Source organism: Ornithorhynchus anatinus, chromosome 12 (assembly GCF_004115215.2).
Source record: "Ornithorhynchus anatinus isolate Pmale09 chromosome 12, mOrnAna1.pri.v4, whole genome shotgun sequence".
Lineage (NCBI taxonomy): Eukaryota > Metazoa > Chordata > Mammalia > Monotremata > Ornithorhynchidae > Ornithorhynchus > Ornithorhynchus anatinus.
Window position 1 is genome coordinate 47,847,109 of NC_041739.1, and position 21,164 is coordinate 47,868,272.

A 21,164-nucleotide genomic window follows, 5' to 3' on the forward strand; every position below is an offset into this window, starting at 1 on the left:
TGAGGCAGGTGAGAAGGTTATGGTCAGAGAGAGGGATTTCAGAGTTGGTGAGTGAGGAGATAGTGCAGCGGTAGGAGATGACGAGATCGAGGGTGTGACCGAGTCGGTGAGTGGGCGCGGTATGGTGGAGGAGGAGGTCGGCAGAGTCGAGGAGGGATAGCAGGCGGGCGGCAGAGGAGTCGTCGGGTACATCCGTATGGATGTTGAAGTCTCCAAGGATCAGAGTGGGCAGAGAGAAGGAGAGGAGGAAGGTGAGAAAGGGGTCAAGGTGGTTGAAGAAGTCGGAGGTGGGACCGGGAGGGCGGTAGATGACGGCGACAAGTAACTGGAGTGGGTGGTAGAGGCGAATGATATGGGCTTCGAAGGAGGGGAAGGAGAGGGAGGGGGGAGGAGGGATAGTGCGGAAGCGGCAACGGGGCGAGAGGAGGAAGCCGACGCCTCCTCCCTTACCGGTGAGTCTGGGGGAGTGGGAGAAGGAGAGGCCTCCGCCGGAGAGAGCGGCGGCGGAGACCGTGTCTTCGGGAGAGAGCCACGTTTCCGAAAGGGCGAGGAGGAGGAGAGAGCGGGAGAGGAAAAGGTCATGGATGAAAGGTAGCTTGCCTGTAATAGAGCGGGGGTTCCAGAGGCCACACTTGAAAGTAGCTGTGGGTGCAAGGGGAGGAGGGGGGGAAGGGCGGGGGGAGGGGAGGGTTTGGATGGGAAGGAGGTGGCGGGGCCCTGGACGAGGAGAGGGGATGAGGGGTGGCGGTGGGACAAGAGGACTGGGATGGGGCATGGGTGGGGAAGAGAGAAGGGGGGAGGGGGTGAAGAGGGGGTTTGGTGGGGGGAAGAGTAGGGGGAGGGGGAAGAGGGGTAGCGCTGGTAAAGTGGGGTTCTAGGGCGGGAGGGGGGGGGAGGAGACAGAGGAGAGAGCGGGAAAGAGCTGAGCGAGAGAGGGGAAGGGGAAGGGGAGGATAGGAAGGGGCGGGAGGGGGGAGGGAGGGAGGAGGGACATGGAGAGGCCAGAGAGGTGGGTGGCAGCACTGACAACAATAAACAGTAATAAACGAAATCGGTAATATAGCAACATGATACAATATGATACAATACAGTGGTGCTAATATAGCAACATGATACAGTATGATACAATAACACACAGCAACAGCCAAAACAGGACTTGTCTGACTGAAGGCTATGTGAAAAATACCCCTTAAAAGCTCTCTCTCTCTCTTGAAAAGTCACCTATTCCAGGAGGCATTCCCTGATTACAACCCCGCCAAACAGCTCTATGAACTGTTGCCTCAGTGTGCCGGGCAATGTACGTTTCCTACCGTGCTCTGCACACAGTACGTGCTCAATAAATTCCATTGATTGGGTGAGCGATTCTCTCAATGACCTCACTGCACTATGTCTCCATCTGTTTATCTGATATTGCTTTATTTCAAAATTTGGGTTTCTTATTTATACCTATCTTCATAATCTGTTTTTGGCTCTGCCTCCTTATGTCCCAGTTTTCACAAGCCCTTGTTCTAGGAGAGCAATCCTTTTCCTGATTTCTGCCCACCAGGCTTCTGTACGTACCCGCAGTACTCCCCCAGCAGCTCTCTGCCGTGCTGCGTTGTTTGAGACTGTTTCCCCGGACCTTTAAAACATGTTTTCGGCTCTCTTGGGTTGCGTTTACCCCCTCCAGTTCTCCATGCAGCGGCTGCTTGGGTATCCTGCTGTCATCCGTCCTCTTCTCAGGTCCCCGCCAACAGAGCGGAGTTGCTGTGAGCCCTGCTTCAGTGTTGCTGAGCGGAATGTGTTGCGAGCACTCGTTGTTGGTAAGCCTGTCCTTCCGTTTGATATGGGGCTTGGTTCGTAGACTGGACCAGTTTCAGGAGAAAATTGAGGTGATTGAGGTGAAAAATTGCTTCAGGGCAGGCGTTGTGGCAGGCCAAATCCTGATCCTCCCAAGATGGCTGCTATATGGAACATTCTAGGATGGCGCCTATACCAGATCCTATCAAGATGGCCACAGCGCACGCACAGGGTTCCCGCCAACTCCATTGCTTCCTCCGACAATAAACATCTACCAGGGCCACCTCTGGAAGGCTTCATCTTTACTGCGGTCCTCCACTTCCCCAACTCCCCCAGCGCCCATCTCAATGCCCTTTGCCCACCAAATAAAAACACTAACGAATGCTTTTGAAAATGCTCTTACTGATTTATTTTAGCCCTGGGGGGCACAGGACTGTTGATTTCCCATCTTTCAGCCCCCTCCCATCCTAATGCCCCAGATCCCAGGTTGGCCAGAGCGCTGCTTGTTCTGGGGTCTCGGTCCGTGACGGCCACTGCTTTCCTCTGCCTCAGAACTCTCCTTGTGGAGCCCATCTGTGCCAGGCCCATTTTAGCAGAGCAGGATCCCAGCCAGGTAGGGGCAGGAGGGCAGGGTGGTAAAGGGAGAGGGGAAGTGTGTTGGACTAGAAAAAGTACAAACCGAGCTCAGGAGAGAAGTGCTTTATCCATTAGTCAGAAATAGAACGGTGTTTGGCCCATAGTAAGTGCTAAACAAATACCATAATAATAATATTATTACTAGATTTTCTTCCAAATCCAGAGCTGCATGAATGGCCACTCTTGGGCTGGGACTAGGAGGAGGTCTGCTGCCCAGGATAAGGTTGAGGGCTAGGGTTGGGGGGCTGACACTGGCAATCGCCGTTTCATCACATGGGGTAGGGCGAAGTGATGATTTCTCGCAGTTCTGACACCTGGATGCCATCATTCTGTGCTCTGCAGGTGGAATGACAAATCTGCATCATGGATCAGATGGGGTGAGCACTTTGAACTTCACCTCAGTGTGCTGGACAGTGTCCTTTCGGTAGCTGAAGCTGATAGGCCTTCTATGGTCAGACCCCTGGGTGTATCATTTCCTCTTCTTCCACTCCTTTCTGCCTCACCTTTTATCCTCCCCTCCTTCAACCACAGAGTATTTACGCACATATCCGTAATTTTTTGAATTTGTATTGATGTCTGCCTCCCCCTCTAGACTGTAAGTTCACTGTGGGCAGGGAATATGTCTACCAACTCTGTTCTGTTGTACTCTCCCAGGTTCTTAGTAGAGAGCTCTGCGCTGGGTAAGCACTTGATAAATATGATTGATTGATTACTACAACCAGTGTTAGTAATATTACTATTTCTATTACGGCAATTATAATAATGTTGGTATTTGTTAAGCGCTTCCTATGTGCAGAGCGCTGTTCTAAGCGCTAGGGTATATACAGGGTAATCAGGTTGTCCCACGTGAGGCTCACAGTCTTCATCCCCATTTTTCAGATGAGGTAACTGAGGCACAGAGAAGTGAAGTGACTTGCCCACAGTCACACAGCTAAGTGACAGAGCCGGGATTCGAACCCATGACCTCCGATTCCCAAGCCCGGGCTCTTTCCACTGAGCCATGCTGCTTCCCTATCACTACGACTTCAGCTGCAATTGCTTCTGTCATTCTGTGGTATTTATTGAGCACTTCCTGTGAATAGAGAACTGTACTGAGCACTCGGGGAAGTACAATACAACCAAGTTGGTAGACATGTCCCCTGCCCACAAGGAGGTTACCGTCTAGAGGGCGGCTTATATTCTTCTACTATTATTACTATTACTCCTCTTCATCCTCCTCCTTCTCCTCCTCTTCCAGAAAATAGCAGGAACATCGGAGCAGGGCATATGCAGGAAAGGTCAAAGGCTTCAGCAAGGAGTTCAGCATCTCCTGACAATTTCTTCCGTCTCGCAGAAAAATTTGGAAGGCCCCATCCCAGCAATTTGACGGCAAAACCTCCTTGCTTTTCCTCTCTCCCCCGCCGCGTGTCAGGTACCACTCCAGTGAGGAGTGACCCCTCCATAGCAAGGCTCATTCACTTCTGGCCTCCATGAGCCATTCTCCATTAGGGCCCGCAACATCCGCTGAGGGCGGAGTTTGAATAATAGTGATGGTGTTTGTTAAGCGCTTCCTATGTGCAAAGCACTGTTCTAAGCATTGGGGGGCTACAAGGTGATCAGGTTGTCCCACGTGGGGCTCACAGTCTTAATCCCCATTTTACAGATGAGGTAACTGAGGCCCAGAGAAGTTAAGTGACTTGCCCAAAGTCACACAGCTGACAAGTGGAGATGGGATTCGAACCCAGGACCTCTGACTCCCAAGCCCGTGCTCTTTCCACTGAGCCACACTGCTTTTTTACTCCTGTGTGTCACCTCTGGACTCCATCAAAACAGCTAATGGTGGTGGGATGGTGGTATAGGGAACATTTTTTCTGGTTCCGGGAGTTGAGCATGGGGAGTTGGAGCACTGAAAGTCCGTATTTTTGATTGTCTTTTTTGAATGTAGCAGCCAGGTTTGTCTGCTGATTTCATTCCCTCTCCCGAGGATTTAAATGAGCAAAATGAGGAAGTGGAATGGAAACATGAAGTCAACAGTTGGGGATTAAACTAAAATCAAAGGCAGAAAGTGGCTCAGGTCAAGTATTCGAGCTTCCTCTTGGGTCACGGGCGGAACAGATGTTTAGTGAAGGTCACGATCATTAAAAATATCGTTAACACTCTCTGTATCTGCAAACAGGAGAGATCTCTGCCTCAAACACTTTTGGGAAAAAGTATGACTAGGCTAGATTAGAAAAGGTATGACTAAATGTTGGTCTTTTCCTGTGGTTCGGAGCATGTAATTAGTAACACGTCATCTAGACTGTAAGCTCATTGTAGGCAGGGAATGTGTCTTCCAAGTCGGTTTTATTGTACTCTCCCAAGACCTTACCTTAGTACTGGGCTTGGCACCCAGCATCTGATTAACACCGTGCATCATTTTAGAGAACTTTTACTTTCAAAGCTAAGCAGAAGCTTAAATCCTCACTGCCCTCCTGTTACCACTTACCCCTTCTGGATAATCTCCTCATGATCTCTGTGTTATCATTTTGTTCTACTGGGAATACAGAGAAGTAGCAAACAGTGTCAGATTCAAAAATGAAAACAAGCTCTTGGTTGCCATTTAGTGCTGCCAATTCAAATTCTTTCAGAGGCGGAAAATCCTTTGGCAAGTATTAGTTCCCTAAGTACTCCTTTCCCACAGCCCTTAAGCCCTTCAGGGCTGGAAAAGGATGGAACCCCTGAAGTTCCCAGTCAAACATTCACATTCATCTGTTAAAATCTAATCCCGGCTCCACCACCTGTCAGCTGTGTGACTTTGGACAAGTCACTTCACTTCTCGGTGCCTCAGTTCCCTCATCTGTAAAATGGGGATTAAGACTGTGAGCCTCACGTGGGACAACCTGATTACCTTGTATCTACCCCACGCTTAGAACAGTGCTCGGCACATAGTAAGCGCTTGACAAATACCAACATTATTATTATTATTAAGGTACGAGGTCGAAACCAGGAAGGTGATCACCGTAATGGATTTCAAGCCTGTTACCCTGATTCGGCGATCTTGTCCACCCGTTTTTTTTTTATGGAACTTGTTTAGCGCTTACGAGGTGTCAAGTACTGTTAATCGCGGGGTAGATACGAGTTAATCTGATAGGATACAGTGTCTGCCTCGTAAGGGGCTCACAGACTTAATAAGTCCCATGACAACTGGTTGTACTGTGGCTCCCATTTCTGGATCAGGTATTTCTGGGGGTGGGAAGGAAGGCTAGAGGCTGGGCCGGAAGCTGTTCTTAGACGGTCTTCTCCCCGGCCTGCATCTCCTGGATTCTTCGTATTAATAGGGCATCTCCTACGTCCTCTTTAAACTCTCAACTAGGAACCGAGTCCTACCGACACAGAGGTTCAGACCACCCTCCCCCCCTGTATTTTTCCAGAACCCCCTCCGCTACTCCCCCTCTTTATGTGCCGCCTCTGCCATCATCATCTGATCTAGTTCCTTCCTTTCCCTCTCTGTTCCCTTCCTGACTCCCTGTCACTCATCTCCCTTTCCTTCTTCTTGTCTTCCCACTTGAACTCTTATTTCTCTGCTCCTTTCCAGCTCCTCCTCACCTCCTACCTCTCCCTCACCCTGGCTTACTCCCTTCGTGACTCCTTGCTCACCCACTCAGGAAATTTCCACTTGGGTTTTTGAACTTCAGACATTTTAGGAAAACGCTCTTGCCTGCAGCATCCAAAGACTAAATGAAAAGTCAAATTAGACAAAACATTTCTCATGAATTGGGAAGCCAAGTCATTTTGCGGCTAATTCTCCCGAACGACGAGGAAGGTCTTCAAGGGACACAAGAAACCACACTATTCAGAATCCCAGAAAAACTTTATTTCTTTTCCCCAGTCAGCCAGAGTTTAAACATTCCACTTTTTGGGAGCGGTGGGTCTTAAGACTCTTTCAAATGGGTATTTTTTTTCCTCTGCCGAAGTAAACTTCCGCAAAGCAGGATGACAAGGGGACAATGTTTTTTAATGAGCTGGGATACATTTCTTTGCAGCATGGAAAAGTGAGAATTAGCAAAGCTCAATCTACTGTGTCTCACGCTCCAGACAGTAGAGACATTGACCCAAGGGTCTCATCTACATAATCCCTTATCCTCACAGGCGCCCCATTCTCTTCAGTGCCAAGGAGCTGCTAATGTAATGGTTACAGTCTGAAACACAGAGAAGTAGGAAATGGAAAAGTTGTCTTGTTAGGGCATCAAGCCTCATAAAAATCCAGATTGTCTAGACATGTCTTTTCTCAAAATGGCTGAAAAGTGCTCTCAGGATGAATGTTCTCTTCAAACCCCAATCGATTCTCTCTCTCCCTCACCCTCTATCTTCACTCATTCTCTTTTTCTCTTTCCTTGCTCTCTCTTTCCTTCAGCATCTTTCTTTCCTTCTTTCTCTTTCCTTTTCTTCACTCATTCTCTCTCACTCTCTCATTCTCTCATTTTTGCTCAGTCCTTCTTACTTGGCTCTTTCTTTCTCTCTATTCCTTTTTCACTGTCTCTCAGAAGGGACCCAGAAGACTTGCTATGTGATGGCAATTCTGTCAAATGCCCACACCATCTTGTTTCTCCCGTATGTTAAAGCTGCTCCTTCCAGCTGTGTGTTAGCTCCCCTATCCCCCCGGCCCCCGCCTCTGTAGCAGAATCGCTGAGGTGGAAAGCATTTAGAATAAGAAAGAATGAGACTTCGAATGTCAAAGGCATTTTCAAAGAACACAGACTCTATTGGCCGTCACATTTTCGCTTTTTTCTACTGCTGGGAAACGTGTGGCTTCTGGAATGGTTAACTTCACAGGGAACCAATCACTGCAGTCTGTTCTGTTAGAGGCGGCAGGCGAACACAGCTGTTGGTAAGGGGTCACGGGGGGGCCTTTGATCAGCACCCTAGACGGCTTCACTGAGGCAAGGACAACAGCTGCAAACCTTTGGGCTCATTTACAATGTCCTAAAATGACACCCGAGAAAACATGTCAGCATCTGTTATAATCACGCCCCCCACTGCACTGAAAACACTAATTCGTTCACCCCCCCCAACGGGAGAAAGCAGTATAAGGATCTGGGCTTTTCCCTCTGTTCCCTCTGCTGCCTCTCTGCCCCCCCTTCACCTTCCTGCAGCTAAGCCCCCTTTTCCCCCCTTTCCCTCTGCTCCTCCCCCTCTCCCTTCCCCTCCCCTCAGCACTGTGCTCATTTGTAGATATTTTTATTACCCTATTTATTTTGTTAATGAGATGTACATCCCCTTGATTCTATTTATTGCTATTGTTTTTGTCTGTCTCCCCCGATTAGACTGTAAGCCCGTCGATGGGCAGGGATTGTCTCTATCTGTTGCCGAAGTGTACATTCCAAGCGCTTAGTACAGTGCTCTGCACATAGTAAACGCTCCATAAATACTACTGAATGAATGAATGAATGCTTTCTGCTATCACTCTAGCTTACCTCCTTTAGATGGCTTTCCTTGGACAGAAACTGTATTCCTTTTCTACAGGCACTTGAGGGGGATGCTGAAAACAAACAGATAAGAAGTTGGTACTTTCGGAGCTCAAAGAAAGATCATGAAATTGGACAGGACCTTTCCCTTTCACGGTCAGAGAGAGGAACCTTGATCGGTCGTTGGTAGCCCATCCACCTCTGCATCAAATAGAAACTCCCGACCATAGGTTATAAAGCACTGACTCAGCTCTCCCCGACTTACCTTTCCTCACTGATTTCCTACTATAACTGAGTTTGCAGGTTTTGCTTCCCTAACATCAGCTTATTCGCCATCTTTATCTTGCCCCGACCCTTTATCCACAGTCTCTCTCTAGCCTGGAACTCCCTCCCCCTTCATAAGAGTCGGACCATCGTTCTCCCCACCTTCAGAGCCTTATTAAAATCACATGTCCTCCGAGAGGGCTTCTCCGACTGAACCCTCATCTCTCCTACTTCTTCTCCCTTCTGCATCACTTACACACTTGGATCTGTACCTTTTTAAACACCTGATATTCACCTCACCTTCAGGCCCACAGAATTTACGCACATATCTGTAATTTATTTTCATGTCTGCTCTAGACCGTAAGCTCCTCGTGGGCACGGAATGTGTCTAACGACTCTGTTGAATTGTAAGCTCCCGAGTGCTCAGTACGGTGCTCTGCAGATCATAAGCGCTCAATGAGTGCCACTGATTGATGGATTGAATGACGTGGCCATTTTATTTATCCAAATCGACTTTGGTCTGAGCCTCGCTTTCAGTCTGGGGGAGAGAGGGATTGGGCCGAGCTTCTGAAATTCTCTTCTCACTTTCCAGGTTGGCTAGGAAGTCCCTCCTGAAGAGAGAAGATAGCACTCTTCCATGGGATTGGAAGTTTACACCAGAAACCACCCGGTGCCCTCCACCAGTCTCCAGATCCAATTAACTGAGGAGCAGTGTAACCTAGTGGAGAGAGCATTAGTCTGAGAGTGGAAGTACTCAGGTTCTAATAATAAAAATAAGAGCACAGGCCTGGGATTCAGAGCACCTGGATCCTAATCCCGGCTCTGCCACCTGTCTGCTGTGGACCTGTAGACTACCATCTCTACGCAGATGACACGCAGATCTACATCTCCGCCCCTGTCCTCTCCCCCTCCCTTCAGGCTCGCATCTCCTCCTGCCTCCGGGACGTCTCCACCTGGATGTCGGCCCGCCACCTAAAACTCAACATGAGCAAGACTGAGCTCCTCATCTTCCCTCCCAAGCCCGGTCCGCTCCCAGACTTCTCCGTCACCGTGGATGGCACGACCATCCTTCCCGTCCCGCAGGCCCGCAATCTCGGTGTCATCCTTGACTCGTCCCTCTCGTTCACCCCACACATCCTATCCGTTACCGAGACCTGCCGGTTTCACCTCTACAATATCGCCAAGATCCGCCCTTTCCTCTCCACCCAAACGGCTACCTTACTATTACGGGCTCTCGTTATATCCCGGCTAGACTACCGTGTCAGCCTTCTCTCTGACCTCCCTTCCTCCTCTCTCGCCCCGCTCCGGTCTATTCTTCACTCCGCTGCCCGGCTCATCTTCCCGCAGAAACGATCTGGGCATGTCACTCCCCTTCTTAAACAACTCCAGTGGTTGCCTATCGACCTCCGCTCCAAACAAAAACTCCTCACTCTAGGCTTCGAGGCTCTCCATCACCTTGCCCCTTCCTACCTCTCCTCCCTTCTCTCTTTCTACCGCCCACCCCGCACGCTCCGCTCCTCTGCCGCCCACCTCCTCGCCGTCCCTCGGTCTCGCCTATCCCGCCGTCGACCCCTGGGTCGCGTCCTCCCGCGGTCCCGGAACGCCCTCCCTCCTCACCTCCGCCAAACTGATTCTCTTTCCCTCTTCAAAACCTTACTTAAAACTCACCTCCTCCAAGAGGCCTTCCCAGACCGAGCTCCTCTTCCCCCTCTACTCCCTCTGCCATCCCCCCTTTACCTCTCCGCAGCTAAAGCCTCATTTTCCCCTTTTCCCTCTGCTCCTCCACCTCTCCCTTCCCATCCCCATGGCACTGTACTCGTCCGCTCAACTGTATATATTTTCATTACCCTATTTATTTTGTTAATGAATTGTACATCGCCCTGATTCTATTTAGTTGCCATCGGTTTTTACGAGATGTTCTTCCCCTTGACGCTGTTTAGTGCCATTGTTCTTGTCTGTCCGTCTCCCCCAATTAGACTGTAAGCCCGTCAAACGGCAGGGACTGTCTCTATCTGTTGCCGACCTGTTCATCCCAAGCGCTTAGTACAGTGCTCTGCACATAGTAAGCGCTCAATAAATACTATTGAATGAATGAATGACCTTGGGCAAATCACTTCACTGCTCCTTGCCTCAGTTACCGCATTTGTAAAATGGGGATTCAATACTTGTTCTTCTTCCTACTTAGATTGTGAGTCCTATGTGGGACACAGATTATGTCCGATCTGATTATTCTGTATTTCCCCAGCTCTTAGTACAGTGCTTGATACATAGTAAGCACTTAAAAAATACCACATTATTATTATGGGTGGGTTCTAATCCCAGCTCCTTCACTTGTCAGCTGAGTGACTTAGGGCAAGTCACTTAACTTCTCTGTGCCTCAGTGACCTCACCTGTAAATGGGGATTAAGGCTGTGAGCCCCACATGGGACAACCTGATTACCTTGTATCTACCCCAGCGCTTAGAATAGTGCTTGGTACATAGTAAGCGCTTAACAGATACCAACATTATTATTACCTATCCTATTATTTAAGCATTTAATCACCTACATGTCCACTCCTTTTTCTTCGGAATTCTGCAGATCGATTCGTATTTGTCTCTCCCACTAGACTATTCTCTCCTTGAGGGAAACAATACTGTCTTCTAACTCTACTGTCCTCTCTCGACTGCTTAGTTCCATGCTCCATTCAGTCGTATTGATTGAACACTTACTGTGTGCTGAGCACCATACTAAGCACTTGGGAGAGTACAATGCAACAATAAACAGATACATTCCCTGCCCAAAATGAGCTTAGGGTCTAGAGTCGGGGAGAAAGACATTAATATGTACATAGAGAGGCAGCATGGCTCAGTGGAAAGAGCACGGGCTTGGGTGTCAGAGGTCATGGGTTCAATTCTAGACTCTGTCACTTGTCAGCTGTGTGACCATGGGCAAGTCACTTAACTTCTCTGTGCCTCAGTTACCCACTGTAAAATGGGGGTTAAGACTGTGAGCCTCACGTGGGACAACCTGATTACCCTGTATCTACCCCAGTGCTTAGAACAGTGCTCTGCACATAGTAAGCGCTTAACAAATACCAACATTATTATATAAAAGTTATAGATATAAGTGCTGTGGGGCTGGGAGAGGAGAAGAACAGAGGGAGCAAGTCGGGGCGATGCAGAAGGAAGGGGGAAAAGAGGAAAGGGGGTACTTAGGGAAGACCTCCTGGAGGATATGTGCCTTCAATTAGGCTTTGAAGGGGGGGAAGAGTAACTTTCCATCTGATTTGAAGAGGGAGGGTGTTCCAGGCCCGAGGCAGGAGGGGAGCGAGTGGTCGGCGATGAGATAGGCCCTCTTGATAGACTGACTGCCGAGCTCTCTATAGGCTCTTTAGAGACATATAGAAGAATAAGGTATAATCCAAGTTCTTGAGGAATTTACCGTTGTGATGGATTCTATTTCTTTTGTTTCTTTGTAGTAATAGGGGTTTGTGCTAGACTCATCCCAGGGCATTTATTTCTCACTCTACAACATTGTCAAGCACAAGCTAGGTAATATAACTTGCATTACCCTACCTATTGGTCAGAAAACTCCTTTATTGAGATTTAGATTGAGATTCAAGAGAAATTGGTACATACCAGACTGTCCATTGTTGCGCTATAAAAAGTCCTCTCACTGTGGATGATTTCTCTTTTAACTACAAAAAACAAAGAGTTAGTCTTACCATCGGCTTTGAGACGAGATAATAAAAATTGTGGTATTTGTTCAGCATTTACTATGTGCTAAGCACCCCACTTTGTGCAGGGATAGATCATGAGGGCTCTCATTATAAGTAGGAGGGAGAACAGCTATTGAATCCCCATTTCGCACATGAAGGAACCGAAGCACAGAGAACTTAAGAGATTTGCCCAAGGACACACAGCAGGGAAGTTGGCATTAGAACCCGGGTCCTCTGGCTCCCACTCCCATGCTTTCTGCACTAGGCCACGCTGCATGAGGATCTGGAAGGAGATTGGCTAAATGAGGAGATCAACCCTTCTCAGGGAAGAGGTGGATGCAGGTTTAGGGATTTCCCGTTTGTTTCTCAGCCCCATAAAACATGAGCATAGCATGAGCAGGGTCTGACTGACCAGTCCTGAGCCCCCGCAGAGAGGGCTTCGCTGCTGCATTCCAGGAAACCCTTTCTTCAGCCCAGATATTGGGACCCAGCCTGGCCTAGGGAATAGCTCACGGGCCTAAGAATTGGGGGACCTGGGTTCTAATCCTAGTTCCGCCATTTGCCAGCTGTGTGTGTGACCTTGGGAAAATCACTTAAGTTCCCTAAGCCCCTCAGCACTGTAATCATCTGCTCAACTGTATATATTTTCATTACGCTATTTATTTTGTTAATGAAATGTACATCGCCTTAATTCATTTATTTGTTATTGTTTTAATGAGATGTTCATCCCCTAGATTCTATTTATTGCCATTGTTCTTGTCTGTCCGTCTCCCCCGATTAGACCGTAAGCCTGTCAAAGGGCAGGGACTGTATCTGTTACCGATTTGTACATTCCAAGCGCTTATTACAGTGCTCTGCACATAGTAAGGGCTCAATAAATACTATTGAATGAATGAATGAATAAGCCTCAGTTTTCTCACTGGAAAAATTGGTATTAAACATCCGTTCTTTCTTTCCATTGCACGTGAGCCCCACAAGGGAACTGTGGGATGTGATTGTATTGTATCTTCCCCAGTGTTAACACAGAAAAGGTGCTTAATACCACATTAATGAATAAATTAATTAATCAAAAACGTTTCAGGGGGCAATTCCCTCCCCTCACCCACCACCTACACCTCTCCCACAACATAGGGCAGACACAGGATGGAAGGGGCAGATTTGTCCGATTACTGGCGGTAGAACGAGTCAGGTCACCCCGAGTTCTTCATGAGGTAAAAACAGGGACCAAATGTCCCTTGAACACCTCGATCCCCAGTCTTGAAGCTCGAAGGGGTCACATTTTTATATGGATGCTGCACAGAGTCCAAGGGTCACGGAGAATGGGGACACCTGGCTCTCAGGAGAAAAAAAAGTGACCTACTGCAGCCTCAACTCTGAGTTGGACGGGGCTGCTTTGGCCCAGCCTAAACCCAGAGTGGGAGACCTCCGCAGAGGAAAAGATTCCAAGATCCTATTTTCTGAGCGATGTCTGGGTGCCACTAGACACCCCCGTTGCTGCTAGGAGGGGTTCAGAGGGACAGGGACAGATTCTGCTGGCCCAAACAGTTCCGCCTATGACTTACGCATAGTACAGTGCTTTGCGCACAGTATGCACTCAATAAATACGACTGAATGAACTTGGGCATCTTCCCTGATTGACTTTGGGAAGCATCACTTACCACAAGGATGGTGAACGATGGTGATTTTGTCTGTTGAAGAAAGATAAGTGTGTTACCACCTGTTTCAATCAAAATCCATCCAGATTGCACATGTGGAAACTTTCACCCTCTCCAAAATCGGTACCAGCATCAATCGATGAATCAGTTGTATTTATCGAGTGCTTACGATGTACCAAACACTATACTAAGCAATTGGGAACGTGCACATTCATTTCTTTATATTAATATCTGTAAGCCGCTGTGGGCAGGGAATGTGTATGCTTATTGCTATATTGTACTCTCCCAAGTGCTTAGTACAAGTTTTGCATACAGTAATACTCAATAAATACAATTGAACGATGAGTAAGGAGTATATTTGGAGTAAGTAGATACAATTCCTGCTCTCAAGGTAGTTTACAATCTAGAGGGGGAAGATAAATAGTGAAATAAATTGCAGGTAAGGGAAGGAACTGAGTAAAAAACTGTGTCCATAAGTGCTGTGAAGAGGGGGGGAGAACCGATTGCATCCCCACCCACCCACCCTCCGCTGACAGGGACCATGGGTGTATGTAGGGAGAATCCCTCACACGGCATTCCCTCATTCGTACGTGGGGGGCTGAAGCAGCCGCTCTGACCTTGGGCAAGCCACTTAACCGCTCAGCGCCTCAGTTTCCTCATCAGAAAATAGGGACTCAATACTTCTTCTCCAGCCCCCTTAGATTGTGAGTTCCATGTAGGAAAAGGGACTGTGTCTGATCTGACTATAGTGTATCTACCCCGGCGTTTAGTTCAGTGCTCGGTACTTAGTGCGTAACGTATTCCACAGATTTCAATCAATCAGTCGATCAATCAGTCACTCGATGGTATTTAGTCATAGCTCAGTGTGCTACACCTCTCCGGCCAAAGCTAAAACTCAACCCCTAGAGTTTGACTCGCCCATATATTGATGCTGCAATGCGGTGTGATGTTAAATTGGTTCTTTGTTTGCTTGCTTGCTATTTCTCCTCTAGACTGCAAGCTCATTGTGGGCAGGGAATAATAACAATAATGTTGGTATTTGTTAAGCGCTTACCATGTGCCGAGCACTGTTCTAAGCGCTGGGGTAGATACAGGATAATCAGGTTGTCCCATAGTCTTAATCCCCATTTTACAGATGAGGTAACTGAGGCACTGAGAAGTGAACTCGCCCAGTCACTCAGCTGACAGGTAGCGGAGCTGGAATTGGAACCCATGACCTCTGACTCCTAAACCTGTGCTCTTTCCACTGAGCCACACCGCTACCAACTCTGTTATACTCTACTCCCTTAAGGACAGTGCCCCCGTACCTTCAACTACCATTTACTGCGGACCATTCCCATATTTTCTTCTCCAGCACTGACCCCTCTCTCTGCAATCATTCAATCCACCAGTTTATTTATGTGGTCCCATGTCCAAGAAGGGCATATCGCTCCTACAAACTTGGAGATCAATCAGTTGTGTCTGCTGAGCACTCACTGTGTGCAGAGCATTGTACGAATTGCTTGGGAGAGTAAAATATAGCGGATTTGGCAGACCTTTTAAAAAGGGAGTTTTTTCGAAGCGCAGGGATACATACAAGCTGATCAGGTTGGACACAGTCCATGTCTCACCCATGTGGGGCTCCCAGTCTTAGTCTCCATTTTACAGATGAGGGAACTGAGGTACAGAGAAATAAAGTGACTTGCCCAAATTCACACAACAGACATGTAGCAGAACCGGAATTAGAACCCAGGTCAGGGTTGAGAAGCAGCAAGGCGTAGTGGGTAGACCACGGACCTGGGAATCAGAAGGTCATGGGTTCTGATCCCAACTCCGCCACTTGTCTGCTGTGTGACCTTGGGCAAGTGGCTTCACTTCTCTGGGCCTCAGTTCCCTCATCTGGGGATTGAGATTGTGAGCCCCACATGGGACCGTGTCCAACTCAGTTTGCTTTTATCCACCCTAGTGCATAGTACAGTGGCTGGCACATATTAAGTGCTTAACCAATACCAGTTATTATTATTAGGTCTTCTGACTCCCAGGCCTCTGCTCTTTCCACTAGCAGCATGTACAGTGCCTGGCACACAGTAAGCACTCAACAAATACCACAATTGTTATTAGAATTATTATCCCATGCCCTACCTCTGGCCTGGAATGCCCTCCCTCCTGCCATCAGCCAAACTAGCACACTTCTCCCCTTCAAAGCCCTACTGAAAGCTCACCTCCTCCAGGAGGCCTTCCCAGACTAAGCCCTCCCTTTCCTCAGCTCCTCCTCCCCTCCCCATCGCCCCGACTCCCTTCCTCTGCTCTACCCCCCTCTCCACCCCACAACACTTGTACCTATTTATTATTCTATTTATTTCACTAATGATGTGTGTACATATCTATTATTCTATTTATTTATTTTGATGCTATTGATGCTTGTTTACTTGTTTTGTCTGTCTCCCCCCTTCTAGACCGTGAGCCCGTTGTTGGGTAGGGATTGTCTCTCTCTGTTGATGAATCGTACTTTCTAAGCACCGAATACGATTCCAAGCGCTTAGAACAGTGCTCTGCACACAGTAATCGCCCAATATGATTGAATGAATGAACTAGGCCACCCTATCCACGAGGTGCTTATAGTCTGGGCATAGTCTGACTGAAATCTGCTTCACCTGGGAGACTGAGGCCGATTGCCGACCAGTTTCAGTTGTTAAGTACCTGAGTCTGATTTAGGAAGATTGGATCCGGGGAGACACCCGGGAGAAGGAGGCAGATTAAGAGCTAGACTGGAAATCACCTGCTAAACTTTAAGCTACCTATGGGGAGGGATCATGTCCACCTACTCTAAGTGTTTAGTACAGTGCTCTGCACACAGGTAGCAATCGATCACTACCAATGATTGACTGACTGAATGAACCACAGGTGACCAAGTCCAAATGGGGAACACACTCATGAAAACGTACATAAACAACTTGACAACTGGGAGACGTCCATCCAAGTTACTTGGCGCAATCCCGATAAAATACTGGTTTAATCCAGACTTTTCGCTGACTGGGACAGGCCTTCTCTACCCCAGTTAAAGAGTGAATTGGTGTAGTTTTACTGCATCTGAAATTACATATCTTATAAGAGTCATCTCAAGAGACTGAACTTTCTGTAATTCAAAGCTATTCCATAACAGAGGCATTGATCTGTTTTTATAGTCTCAGGACTCCTTGCAACAAATAAATCATGAAAATTCAATCTTATTCCACATTTGGCTAGAATTTGTTAAATTCAGTCACCAGCGAAGTAGTGAAGCATTTTTGACTTTAAGCATTCGTTTGTTTAACAAAGTTATTTCTAACAAAGTTAGTAAAACACTCTAGGATAAAGAAGTATCAAAATCCTCAAAGAATATAAGGATGAAGGATGAATTTCATAGCTAGCAAACTGGGCAGGATTATGGAGTCAAAGAAAAGCACGACAGGACTGAAAAATGGTTTACCAGTCATGACAGAGGTTGGAATGTCAAATGGCACTGTGCATGTTTGCGTCATCAATCTGAAGTGATATTTCCAAATCAAACACCCACGACCCGGTTGTTTTGGACCTTTATCTCCGGTGAGAAGGCAGGATGAACTGGAATTCTAAACTGGTGCAGTCTGGTTTTTGCAGGCACAGAAGCTGCTTCTCAGAGCTTGCACTAGGTATCCTTACAAATACTTCGCAGACAGAAACAGAATGCATATCCCTTCACTTTTCCCAGGTAAAAGTTTACAGGTTATGTTGAAGTTTAATATACTAAAATTAACTATGCAATTCAAGTGGATCTTTAGGCCTCCTTTTTATATTCAGCAGCTGCTGCCAATCTAGCAGACTCCTTGGTCAACCAGAAGCCACACCCAAAGAACCAATCTCACCGGTAAAAAGCTAAAAAGCCTGTTTCTCGTTGAGGTGAAAAACAGGAGTCACAGATTCTCCTTTCATCCATTCGCAAATGAGGCTGGATATCTTCGTCCCGTTAGAAAACACACGGTGCTGCAATTTTATCTCAAACAGACATTTGGGGCCATCTCGGCCCCCAGTGTTCTTAAATGCAAGAGAAATCCAATTTTACCATAGAGATTTTCTTCTTCTGGTCTTTTCCCAATAATGCAGTCCCTGAGATGGCGAAGCTTTTCCTAAAGAGGAGAAACGGCCCAAGTCAAATGCCAATATCTTAGAGCTGAGGATGGAGAGAGAAGGGATTTGGATGTGGATTTGAATCCTGTTAACTCTTGGGGTGGAAAAGGCTAGGCAAGGGGGGAGGGTTAATCGCAGTGATAATTTTAGAGGGAGAGTAGTAGTAATACTATGTAATAATAGCATTAATCATTTTAGTGTGGTAGTAATTCAGACTGCTGCTAAATTATTTGAAGAATCTGAAAGAAGACTCTCAAGGTAAGTCATTTTTGTGGTATATACATATATATATACACATATATATATATATTAAAATCCAAAAGTTCATCTTTCTGACTAAACAGAACATAGATTTGCCAACCATTATAGGTTGCACTGCCCAAGTGAGAGACATGTCCTGTCAGCTGGAAAGGATTTACTATATACACACACACACACAAAACACCCTTCCAGCCTTCTTGTTTCCTCATGCCTCCCTAAATTGGAGCTTAGGCTCCTCACAGGCTTTGATGTTCGTTTTAACAATATTTCAGATATGTTGCCAATATTCCCAAGAGCTTAGTGTTGCAGAATTTCTGTTAAAGTAGCCGTAGTAGATACTGAATTATAATGAAATTAGTGGCATCTGGAACGTGCGAAAAAAAGCTTAATCATTTTTCCTCTCCTACTTACTAGCCACTGGGTGAAATATCATGGAACTAATGTGTTTCATTTTTGGATTTTTTTTAAAAGGGGATTTTGAAATCCTTTAGGGTTAGGCAACAAACATTTCTGAAGGTCTGCGTGTGTGTATTTTCGAAGGGATTTTGCTAGAGGTGACGACTGTGAGAAGTTGAGTGATAGACGTTTTGTGCCATGTTCAGGAATTTCTACTCTTACGCTGAATAGGTAATGTCGTGGTTTTCTTACTTTGAAAATGTTTATTTGTTAAAACTTTTCAACATCAGGTTCCTTTCCAGTCTGATGACTTCACTACAACTTCTTAATGTAGTTAAGAAGCAGCATGGCCTGAATGAAGTAGGGTGGCCTGGTGGATAGAGCAGGGATGAGTGAGTCAGAGGGACCTGGTTCTAATCCCGACTCCGCCACTTAGAGAAGCAGCGTGGCTCAGTGGAAAGAGCCCGGCCTTGGGAGTCAGAGGCCATGGGTTCGAATCCCGGCTCTGCCACTTGTCAGCTGTGTGACTGTGGGCAAGTCCCTTAACTTCTCGGTGCCTCATTTACCTCATCTGTAAAATGGGGATTATCTGTGAGCTTCATGTGGGACAACCTGATTTCCCTGTATCTACCCCAGCGCTTAGAACAGTGCTCTGCACATAGTAAACGCTTAAATACCAACATTATTATTATTATTATTACTGTCCGCTATATGAGCTAACGCAAGTCACTTAACTTCTCAGTGCCTCAGTTACCTCATCTGTAAAATGGGGCTTAAGACTGTGAGCCCGTGTGGGACAGAGACTGAGTCCAACCTGATTGCCTTGTAGAGCATAGAACAGTATTCGTAAGTCCTTAACAAATACCATCATCATTATTATTAGTAATAATGATGTTGGTATTTGTTAAGTGCTTACTATGTGCAGAGCACTGTTCTAAGCACTGGGGGGGATACAGGGGAATCAGGTTGTCCCACGTGAGGCTCACAGTCTTCATCCCCCTTTCACAGATGAGGGAACTGAGGCACAGAGAAGTTAAGTGACTAGTCCACACTCACACAGCTTACAAGTGGCAGAGCTGGAATTCGAACCCATGAGCTCTGACACCCAAGCCTGGGCTCTTTCCACTGAGCCACGCTGCTAATAGTCCTAGAACTAATACAGTGTCCAATCTGATGAACTTGTATCTACCCCAGCATACAGAGTAGTGTTTGATGCCTAGTAAGTGCTTATGAAATATCATAATTATTTTTATTATTACTATTATCACTAGTAGTAATAGAGAAGCACTATTAGTCGTCATAGAAGTAGTATAGGAAAAATAGTAAAAATAGATTGTGAGCCCTTCGAAGGACAGGATAGTAGTTAATAGTAGTGGAATGGGCCTAGGAGTCGGAAGGACTTGGGTTCTAATCCCGGCTCCACCACTCATCTGCTGTGTGACCTTGGGTAAGTCACTTCACTTCTCTGTAACTCAGTCCCTCCTCTGTCAATTGGGAATTAGGAGTGTGAGCCCCACGCGGGACAGGGACTGGGTCCACCCTGTTTAGCTTGTGTCTACCCCAGCGTTTAGAACAGTGCCTGACACATAGTAAATGCTAAACAAATGCCGTCGTAATTATTATTATTAGTAATACTAGTGCTAGGATGTAGTAGAGAAGCAGTTTTAGGAGGAGTAATAATAAAGCTTGTTTACTCGCTGTGCGGTGATCTCGTCTATCTTGCGGCCTACTGCTTTCCCCCATCCTCCCCCTAGCCTGGAACTCCCTCCCCTATGGAGAAGCAGCGTGGCTCCGTGGAAAGAGCCCGGGCTTGGGAGTCAGAAATCATGGGTTTGAATCCTGGCTCTGCCACTTGTCAGGGTGTGACTGTGGGCAAGTCACTTAACTTCTCTCGGCCTCAGTTACCTCGTCTGTAAAATGGGGATGAAGACTGTGAGCCACACGTGGGACAACCTGATGACCCTGTATCTCCCCCAGCGCTTAGAACAGTGCTCTGCATATAGTAAGCGCTTAACAAATACCAACATTATTATTATTATATACACCAGACCACCGCTCTCTTCACCTTCAAAGCATTATTAAGGTCACATCTCCTCCAAGAGGCCTTCCCTGATTAAGCCCTCTTTTCCTCCTTTCCCTTTTGAGTTGTCTCTGAACCTGAATCTGTGACCCGTGGGCATTTGTTAGCCACCCCATCCCCAAAGCAGAGCGCTTAGGCACATATCTTTCAGTTAGATATTAACCATTAGTGGCTTATTTATATTAATGCCTGCCTCCCCTTCCAGACAGTAAACTCATTAAGGGCAGGGAATGTTTCTGCCGATTCTGTCGTACTCTCCCGAGCACTTAATACAGTGTTCTGCACATAGTAAGTGCTCGATAAATGTCATTCCTTGATTGATTGAGTGCCAATATTGTACTCACAATAGGAATAATAAATTGTGAGCCCCTTGAGGGATGGGGCTTGTCTCTATCTGTTGCCGAATTGTACATTCCAAGCGCTTAGTACAGTGCTCTGCACATAGTAGCGTGGCTCAGTGGAAAGAGCACGGGCTTTGGAGTCAGAGGTCATGGGTTCGAATCCTGGCTCTGCCACTTGTCAGCTGTGTGACTGTGGGCAAGTCACTTAACTTCTCTGTGCCTCAGTTCCCTCATCTGTAAAATGGGGATTAAGACTGTGAGCCCCACACGGGACAATCTGATTCCCTTGCGTCTACCCCAGCGCTTAGAACAGTGCTCTGCACATAGTAAGCGCTTAACAAATACCAACATTATTATTATTATTAGTAGTAAGCACTCAATAAATACTTTTGAATGAATGGGGCTTGTTCCCATTCCCATTTATATACTTTGTCCCAGGGCTTAGGACCATACTCTGAAGATGGTAAGGACTTAATGCTACATTTCTATTAGTAATAGTATTTAT

General features: G+C 46.9%; 1 protein-coding gene across 1 annotated transcript in view; it reads right to left on the reverse strand.

Annotated features, from left to right (window-relative positions):
• Window positions 1-6,225: 6,225 nt before the first annotated feature.
• BANK1 (B cell scaffold protein with ankyrin repeats 1) overlaps window positions 6,226-21,164 on the reverse strand; it is a 311,769-nt gene continuing 296,830 nt past the window's right edge. The window contains exons 13-17 of the mRNA XM_029076540.2: window positions 17,517-17,580; window positions 13,460-13,489; window positions 11,722-11,780; window positions 7,848-7,912; window positions 6,226-7,356 (exon numbers count right to left, since the gene is read on the reverse strand). Coding sequence (XP_028932373.1) covers window positions 7,853-7,912; window positions 11,722-11,780; window positions 13,460-13,489; window positions 17,517-17,580 — 213 coding nt within the window. The 3' untranslated portion in view covers window positions 6,226-7,356; window positions 7,848-7,852. The remainder of the gene's footprint in view (window positions 7,357-7,847; window positions 7,913-11,721; window positions 11,781-13,459; window positions 13,490-17,516; window positions 17,581-21,164) is intronic.